The sequence below is a fragment of a genome, unplaced genomic scaffold, assembly GCF_019419815.1.
Source record: "Pyrus x bretschneideri cultivar Hongxiangsu unplaced genomic scaffold, Pyrus_bretschneideri_v1 Contig50, whole genome shotgun sequence".
Classification (NCBI taxonomy): Eukaryota; Viridiplantae; Streptophyta; class Magnoliopsida; order Rosales; family Rosaceae; genus Pyrus; species Pyrus x bretschneideri.
The window spans coordinates 2,916,197-2,924,688 of NW_025999788.1; the positions used below are offsets into that span (position 1 = coordinate 2,916,197).

The 8,492-nt window shown below is 37.7% G+C and overlaps 2 protein-coding genes across 3 annotated transcripts; one reads left to right on the forward strand and one right to left on the reverse strand.

The window, feature by feature from the left end:
- Window positions 1-668: 668 nt before the first annotated feature.
- Window positions 669-4,044, reverse strand: LOC103946083. Of its 2 annotated transcripts, none has more exons than XM_048569704.1 (5): window positions 3,683-4,040; window positions 3,397-3,447; window positions 2,725-2,858; window positions 999-1,131; window positions 669-914 (listed from the first exon to the last, which is right to left on the reverse strand). In XM_048569704.1, exons 1-4 carry the CDS (start codon window positions 3,797-3,799, stop codon window positions 1,020-1,022), a joined length of 414 nt encoding a protein of 137 aa, XP_048425661.1. In that variant the 5' UTR covers window positions 3,800-4,040; the 3' UTR covers window positions 669-914; window positions 999-1,019. The 2 variants fall into 2 exon arrangements, with proteins under 2 accessions (XP_048425661.1, XP_048425662.1); XM_048569705.1 differs by lacking the exon at window positions 669-914 and adding an exon at window positions 1,229-1,335 and having other exon boundaries at window positions 993-1,131; window positions 3,683-4,044.
- A 1,162-nt stretch (window positions 4,045-5,206) lies between these two features.
- Window positions 5,207-8,492, forward strand: LOC103946040 (flavanone 3-dioxygenase 2). The gene is made up of 5 exons (XM_009356659.3): window positions 5,207-5,431; window positions 6,699-6,937; window positions 7,170-7,420; window positions 7,514-7,835; window positions 7,935-8,492. The coding sequence occupies exons 2-5, from the start codon at window positions 6,731-6,733 to the stop codon at window positions 8,187-8,189; spliced, it is 1,035 nt and encodes a 344-aa protein (XP_009354934.2). The 5' UTR covers window positions 5,207-5,431; window positions 6,699-6,730; the 3' UTR covers window positions 8,190-8,492.

Here is an 8,492-nt window from a genome sequence, read left to right on the forward strand (position 1 = left end):
GAGATATTACAGGATACGGTAAGTATTTCCATAATATACATAACATGTATATTTTGGAAACTATACTTCTTTTACGGCGAGTGGTTATTATGTTTTCGAAAAAGGTTTTTACAAAACTTTGTTTTTAGGCACACTCACCGTTGTTTTTCGCCCTTTCAAGTTTTAGTAGCTGAGCTTTGTGTCGACGAGAATCCTTGGCAAATCTTGGTATAGGTGGTTACCTTCGATGATATAATTCTCACTATACTTTTACTATACTTTACTTATGCTCTGACATCACGTGTGAAATGGGTTCATTTCTGCTCACAAGCACACTCTTATATTTAGGCTCTTTTAGGTTTAAATTTATTCATATTTTCCACATCGCTACATTTTATGGCTTCGTCACCCTCCGGCTATCAGCCAGCACAGCTTGATTCCGGGTTCAAGTAGACATCCCGGGTCGAAGTGTGTCATTGGGTGTATTAAGAAAATAATTTTCTTTTTTAAAATCTTACGTGGCCTAAATAGTCATTTTATTTTAACATTTCTTATCTAAAAAAATAAAAAATAAATCTCTCTCTAGAACTTGTGATAGGGAGAGAAGTTTAATTTTAATTTTTAATTTTTTTTAAAATTAGAGATGTTAAAGTCACCTATAGGTAAGGTTTAGACAAAAAACAACAAAATTTTGTTTTGTAAAATTACATTACTATTCTTAACTTTTTTTATTGTGATAGAAGATTAAATAATCTTCTCACCCTACTTTGGTTGAGAAAGCGCGTTTTATTACTACGTAGTTTGTGTAAGTGTTGATAATATATTGATCAAGTTCCTAGTGGCTTGCCCGACAACAAGAGAGGTCTTCTTTGCTGCTCCGACAACAGCGGGTTGCAAAGAGATGATGGGAAGGCTTGCCCTCTCCTGTATCATTGCTGTATCATAAAATATTGATAACAATAGTTCAGAATTCAGTGGAAAGCCTTATTAAGAAGACAATCACAAGACAAATTTCTAACCAGAAGCCACAGAGATGGAGCTTAAAACATAGACATAGTCTGCTGCCGTGCAATTGTACCAATCTGCAGAATCCCAGCTTCTGCTGCTTGAACGGCTTGAGTGGACTTGCTGACCCCATCAGCTATCTCTTGACTGCATGGAATGGAAAACAAAGCATGACATACTTCATCCAATTTAAAAGTTTGAAGAAAAATATGATGTGAGCATATATAAAAGATACAAAAATTACCAATAGTGTTGTTAACTAATTCCTCCTATCAAACCTCGTTTAGGGCTGGTTTGATATTGTTGTGCTTTGAAAAAAAACTGCTTCTGCTGTGCTGTGAAAATAAGCAGCTGTGAAATAAAGCAACAGAGTGTTTGTTTAACATTTTTGTGAAAGTGCTTTTGGAAAAAAAGAAAGCAGTATTATAGTGTTTAGTAAAATTTTATGTAAAACAGATGTGATCGTGTGAAATGATCAAAAAAAGTATAATACTTAATGTGCCATTAATTTAATTTTCTTAACAGATAAAGGTGAATTACTAAAATTTCATCCATCTTCAAAGTAAAGCACATTACAACACCGAAACACCAAAACCTCCCAAATCCGCCCATTCAACTGTCAATGCACTTGAATCCCCTGCAAACCCACAACCAAATCCCAAACAACACGACGCAAACAAACAAGTCAAGGATCAAAACAACCCAAACATGCCTCCTCCAAACTTGCTTGGCCTTTTGGCGGTCACCCGAATGCAAAAGACCACGCTTTTGTGTTGGCAACGGAAAATCTCTAAACCTGCCGCCGTAGCATCATCGCACACATCCACATTCTTCTCCATTGCAGTCACATCTTTGCAAAGATCGCCATGAACCTCCCCAGATAACCTCCTCTTCTTCTTCAACCCTTCGCTTGGATTCTTCCCAAGCAGCGGTGTCAGCACCATTTTCTTCCCTTTACTCACACCAAAGCTTAGATTCCGACTGGCTGCCGGCGAATTGGGCAAGTCTGAGGCCATTACTTTTCGAATAATCGAATCAAACTGAACTTGCAAGCAACTGGGGGCAAAATTATCCCGAACCAAGATCGACCCACTTCCACTAACATCCTCAAAACCGGATTTCAACTGGTTTAAGAACGAAAGCGCCTCGGAGTCATCGAGATAGGCATCGCAGATAGCGAAATACACAAAAGGTTTAGAAGTGAGATGCCAGAGAAAGGAAGAGAAGTGAGACAGGGTGAGGGTAGGATTGCCATTTGAAAACTTTAATTAAACCATACTGTTCACCAGTGTTGCTGTGATAAAAAGCCAGTTTTTGAAAGCAGCAAATAGCTGCTTCCCATTTCCAGCTGTTTCTCACAGCAGATTTGGAAATAAGTGCTTTGTTGTTGAGTTACCAAACACAATATTGAGCTCAACTTTTTTGCATCCCAGCTTTTAAAAAAATTTAAGCTGTACCAAACCAGGGCTTAGTGTATTTCTGGAAGTAAACACCAGTGTATAACACACAATTTTCCAAGGGAAAAAGAAAAATAGCTTAGATTGAATTTTTGCCCCTTAAAACCCCCACTGCTTAAGCAGATGGGTATGTATGCATGGACTTGATTTTGAGTTATGAACTAGCAGTTAACGGATAGCTCATCGAAAAGAGATGAGTCTAACTATGAAGAGAGACTACAAAGCAACCGTGTATGACATAAGAAATGAATCAAGGACTCCAAAATGAAGATTTAGTTATCACCTAAGATCATTCAGTTCCAGCGTAAGATCACTTATTTCCATGCCTGAAAGCCTAACGGCAGCCATGGTACTAGGAAGTTCTTCACAAGCTGTATCCGCCAGCTTTGAAAGAGATATTGCAGCTTTCCCCATTGCCTACAGAACATACCAGAAACAGCTACATTGGAACCTAAATCTGCAAACTTGTCTTTGGAAAAAAAATATATATATATATTTATCAAGAGTTGCGGTTCTGATTTTCTTTTGCAACCAAGACAAGAACTTTAAAGGCCAAGAGTCCAAGATGATTAAAGCCATGAAAGAAGTTATTACACATTCCATGGCATGCAAGCAGTAGAAGATGAATCTTCCGATCAACCAAATAACATTTCAGCAGCCCTCAAACTCTTCAAATTAACTAATTACAATCGTCTAAGGAATGGGAGGGGACAACCACTAGCAAAAGCATCAAAGACCCGATAACCAGCAGAAAGATATACATAATGAATAGGATGTGATTCGGCGTTTAGGGTTCTTGCGAAAATGAAGATTCCACAGCAAATGCAGAACTCCCTAAGTTTTAACTGATTATCTAAGCATTAACGGATTGCTCTTTCCTTTGAATTGATATATTAATTTGAGCAACCTTCAAGCTAAAAAAAACGACAATAAATTTGAAGAAAAGAAAACTTACACCCAGCGTCGGGATAGCTGCAATTACAAAGCTCGTAAATGCCACAGAAGTCTGCACAATGAAATCAAATCATGCACTCGTATCATCAGGGTATGAACAAAATTAACTAGAACTTTCACATTTCCCATTTATGTCAAGAAAGTTTACAGATTGGTCCCAATTTCCACAACAAATATACAAATCAAACCCAATTTCCACAACAAAATTACAAATTGATCCCAATTATCCACAACAAACTCACAAATTGAATTACACAAGCGCAAAATACAATAATTGAGGCTCATACCGTGCACGCGACGAAGGCCAAGAGAAAGAAAGCCTGGTCGCTCAAGCTCAATCTGGCCACCGACGGGCTCGGAACGCTAGCGTTTCCGACCTCCACAGTCCGCTGACTTTCCGACATGTCGTTTTGAGCTTGAATAAAAGCTTCATTGCTGGCCTCCGCTGCCGCCGATTCGGACAGGGACGACGTCGGCTTAGCGGAATTGGGAGCGCAGAGCGTGATTAAGCGGGAGGGCTTGGCAGTGGAGGGGAGAGAAACGGAGCTGAACTTTCAGGGGCGGAGGAGAGCGATCGGAGAAGAAGAAGAAGATGAAGTGAGATTGTTGGGGGTCGAAAGAAAAAAAAAAAAAAAAAAGTGTACACGTACTTCATTTTACTTCTTACACATTCTTATAATTTTTATCTATTAATTTTTTCAATTTATCTAATTCAACGGTTAAAAATTCAAAATATATGTAAGAAATAAAATAAGATGTGCGGATATCACATTTCAAGAAAAAATTGGGGCCGAGTAATTTGAGAAATGAACAGGGCTTTTTTTTTTTTTTTTTTTTTTTTTTTTTTTTTCCGGTTTGCCACCAAAAAGTTTGGGAGCTGACTCCAAAAGCTTTCACAGTTTAACTAACCGCCATTTCGGATGGATCACATTACACAAGAGCAAGAAGCAGCTGCAAAAAACACAAATGAACACCCGAGTGAACTTTTTATCAGGGAAACCACACGTGTAAGCACAAAAGACAAAGTTGTGTGTGTGTCTGTTTGCGTCCCGTTGTCAATATATTTTTGACGGGTAAAATTGATTCAACAGTCTTGGCCATTCAATTTAAGTTACATATGAAATTTGGAAATCGTTAATAACACTTCAAAATTTTCATTATACATTCTTAATAAGTGTAATTTTCTTTTTAATTATAGAAAGTTTGAAGTGTAAAAAGATATTTTTGGAGTTTCAATGATAATTCCCTCAAATTTAATAGTAAATATGTGTCAGCACTGAAGATGACTAGTGTAACAGTGGAAATCAAACCCTCTTTACCCAATTCGATGCTCACTTAAGCCCAACAGCGATGAGATGCCCTTTTGGTCTGTCAGAAAACATACATTCCTCGTATGAATTCTATTGTTGTGCACATACTCAGACCAAAACGACGTTGTTTTAGACCTGAGAATTTTTTCTCCTTCATATCGAACGGCATCCAACACTTTGACATAATAATAAAATAAAATCATATCATAGAGTTGTCGATTTGGTACGTTCATAAATCTTTCTTCTTTTTTTATTATGTCCTCCCGACATTGATAGAGGATTTCGAAGAATGATGACATGGTGTTAATATTAATTTCTTTGTGTCATTTAGTATTACAATCTAATGATATTTCTCTTCACTTATAACTGAGAAGTTTTAAGTTTGATTCTTACTAAAAATAAATTTGAATCATATTATTATTATTTAATCTTCATTTTTAAGATAAATAATAACTTTTGTTCAAAAAAAAAAATAAAATATAACTACCACTCATCCCCCATTAACCCTTCACGATCCGTCTTCTCCTTGACCCTAGACCAGGACAAATCCTTTCTGTTCTGCTGCTGCCGGCTGCTCCTTTATTCTAGACCACTTCTGTTCTGCTTCTGCCATTGGTCCAGCAACCAGGTTGCCAGCTCAGTCCAACTTCCAAGCCATCAGTCAGGCAGCCACACCCACACCGCCATCAGCCCGGGTCCCCACCTACGGGCACCGCTAATTTTAAGGTAAATATCTATTTTTTTTTTAATTTAAATTTCTAATGGATAAAAAAGCACTTCTCTGACAGTTCCTAATTTCACCCATTTCTCTAACAATTTCCGGAGTATCGTGTTTTCCGGAGCATCTAAGAAAATCGCATCGAGGGATTGACCACAAAGTCGTTTGTCTTAATTATTGAAAAGTATGGGAAAACTGCCAATTGGTACTTGTGCAGTCGAGTAGATACACTCTGGTGGAGTTCTGTTTATCCGAAAAGGATTTTCTCCTAATATTTTCTATCAATCAATTCAAATTATTGAAATTTGATATAACGATTAATTTTATTATAACTTTTAAAGTAATACTTTATTTTTAACTATTGAATGAAATTTTAAGAATCCGGATTGATTGATAAGGTAGATTTGATGAAAAGGATGTGGAGATGATCCCTTTCCCTGTGTATCCTTGCTTGTATTCTTCAACTCGTAATGATACCCGACTTGTTTGTTATATATCTTTCAATTATTCTTTTGGCCTTTTTTTTGGTTCAAAGAAAAATAAAATAAAAATTTGAAACACGTCTAGTGAATAATGTCAAGAAAATGATTTATGCACGTCTCTTTTACACATTTTGCACACTCCGTTTACTTGTGTCTCTCGATTGTATTTTTCTTTGTTCAAAACCAAGGTTAGAAAAAGTAAAAGTGTATAGAAGAGAAAAATGACGTGTGAAAATCATTTCAATCAATCATCATGCTTAATCTCTTAGAACCTAATCTGCGTTTTTCTTCTGAATTTATTTCCCTGAAATTCATATTTTCTGGTATCTAATTTGACTTGACGTGAATTTGGGAAATCCTTCATACTTTGGGAGCCGTCATGATTTCACACACGATATTCTTTCTCAAAAATCAATGGCATAATGGGAGCACTCGCTACAGCCTATAGCGAACGTGGCTCATGGATCACACTTGTGGTCTTGTTTATAAATGGTGGCAAAGCTGCCAGAGATTTTACCTTATAACCAAGTATATACATCCCGTTGGTAGTAACTTTCGTCACAGCCCCTCGGTCACACTGAAGAAAGTCCTTCAATGTTTCTCACATGGCATCACATGACAATACGGCAAAACCGACATAGTTGGCACCCTGTTCGCTATTTATGTTTTATTTAAAGTAGACTGTGTGGAGATTGGATGGACGGTTGATGCAAATTAAAGTATATTATCGTTATCAAATTGCTACAGTCCTACAACAAATATATATTATCATGCACTATTTTTTGGTCTTCAGTCATCGCCGGATCAGATTCACATTTGGAGCAAATGGAGAAGCTTGTTTCAAGCTGGTACAAAGATGGAACCTTGCCGGAGAGTTTCATATGGCCACCGGATTCAAGACCCGGGAAGCTTGCTGCTGCTCCTTCATGCAAGAACATTCCAGTTATTGATCTTGGTGGAGCTGAAGGCGGTGATCGTGCCTACATCATTCACCAAATACTCGAGGCCAGTCAAGAATTCGGATTTTTTCAGGTTCCTTATCAGAACTCGAAGTTCTTCCCTTAATTGTCGATATTCTAGTAAAGTTAGCTAATGATCGTTACAGCTGTTAACTTTCTGTTAAAATTGTTAACAGTTTTGTTAAGAGTTGGGTATTCTGTGTTTAGGCTAGCTTGTGTACAAGTACAAACTCTGTTAATTAAAGGTATCGGTTGAAAGAACTATCAGATTTTCATCAATGTGATTTCCAAATGTTGCAAAGCAGGCAATCAACCATGGCATCTCAGATACTCTGTTAAGTGACACAATGAGTGTGTTGAAGGAGTTCTTTGCGTTGCCGCTAGAGGACAAGGCAAGCGTTTACTCTGAGGACCCCCAAAAAAGTTGCAAGCTCTTCAGCAGCAGCGTAAATTATGATGGGGAAGATGTTCATCTTTGGCGCGATGTCCTACGACACCCTTGTCATCCATTGGCGGAATGCTTGCAAGATTGGCCTCAGCAGCCAAGTAGATATCGGTAAGGCCTGCAGTTTCATGTTCAGAAAAATACCATTGTTTGTATGCATATATTTGTCAAAGATTCATATGAATCAATTGTTGATGATTTCAGAGAGCTTGTTGGGACATGTTCTACACAAGTGAGGAAACTGGCTCTGAACATTTTGGAGCTAATCAGTGAAGGACTTGGGCTCGGAACTGGGTATTTCAGAAACGAACTTACCCAAAACTTGATACTCTCGGTTAATCATTACCCGCCTTGCCCCGACCCAAGTTTGACATTAGGATTAACTAAACATTGTGACCCAAACGTCATAACCATCTTAATGCAAGAGGATCATGTAAATGGACTTCAAGTTTTCAAAGACGGGGAATGGGTTGGTGTGGAGCCTATTTCACATGCACTTGTGGTTAACATAGGCTATCAGTTACAGGTATAGATCAGCAGATTCAGTACCCTCTTTACGTGGAAAAAAAAAAATTATAGCGTATCAGTCTTCTTAATTACCAATTTTTGTTGACGTGGGATGCAGATCATCAGTAATGGGAAGCTGAAAAGTTCTGAACATCGGGCTGTGGCGAATCCATGTAATGCTAGGACATCTGCAGGATTTTTCGTTGCGCCTTCTTATGTTTGCGTTGTAGAACCTGCAAGAGCTCTTGTTAGTGCAAGCAATCCCCAACTATATAAAAGTTCCCAGTACAAAGAGTTTGTTCGCAACTTTAATACGACGATATTCGAAGGTAAAAGCGAATTTGCAATGGAAACCCTTAAGCTCCAAACTTAGCTGATGATGACCAACAGTTGATTACGATGGAGCGAAAAGTAAATGGAATGCAAGAATTTAGATGGCTCTGAGTGTTGTATGTGGTCGAATATCCTAATGGATAGGATGCGGAGTTTCTACCTATATATGCATGCTGGGTTTTAAACTACCCCTCCCCTTAATAATACAATTTGAATGTTGTTCATTTGAATAAATGTGTTTTTGCTCTCTGTGAAAGCAAAAACCGAGCTGGTTGAAATTTACTTTTATTCATTGTAAGATTATAATAAGATATTTTAATGAATGATCACGCTTAATTGCTTA

Excerpts from the sequence above, each read along its gene's own strand:
- LOC103946083 (XM_048569704.1), bottom strand. The coding sequence starts at position 3,799 with ATGTCGGAAAGTCAGCGGACTGTGGAGGTCGGAAACGCTAGCGTTCCG. Across the intron at positions 3,448-3,682 it reads TGGCCTTCGTCGCGTGCACG|ACTTCTGTGGCATTTACGAG; the intron begins GTATGAGCCTCA and ends TTCATTGTGCAG. Across the intron at positions 1,132-2,724 it reads CTGGAACTGAATGATCTTAG|TCAAGAGATAGCTGATGGGG; the intron begins GTGATAACTAAA and ends CATTCCATGCAG.
- LOC103946040 (XM_009356659.3), top strand. The coding sequence starts at position 6,731 with ATGGAGAAGCTTGTTTCAAGCTGGTACAAAGATGGAACCTTGCCGGAG. Across the intron at positions 7,421-7,513 it reads CAGCAGCCAAGTAGATATCG|AGAGCTTGTTGGGACATGTT; the intron begins GTAAGGCCTGCA and ends TGATGATTTCAG. Across the intron at positions 7,836-7,934 it reads ACATAGGCTATCAGTTACAG|ATCATCAGTAATGGGAAGCT; the intron begins GTATAGATCAGC and ends CGTGGGATGCAG.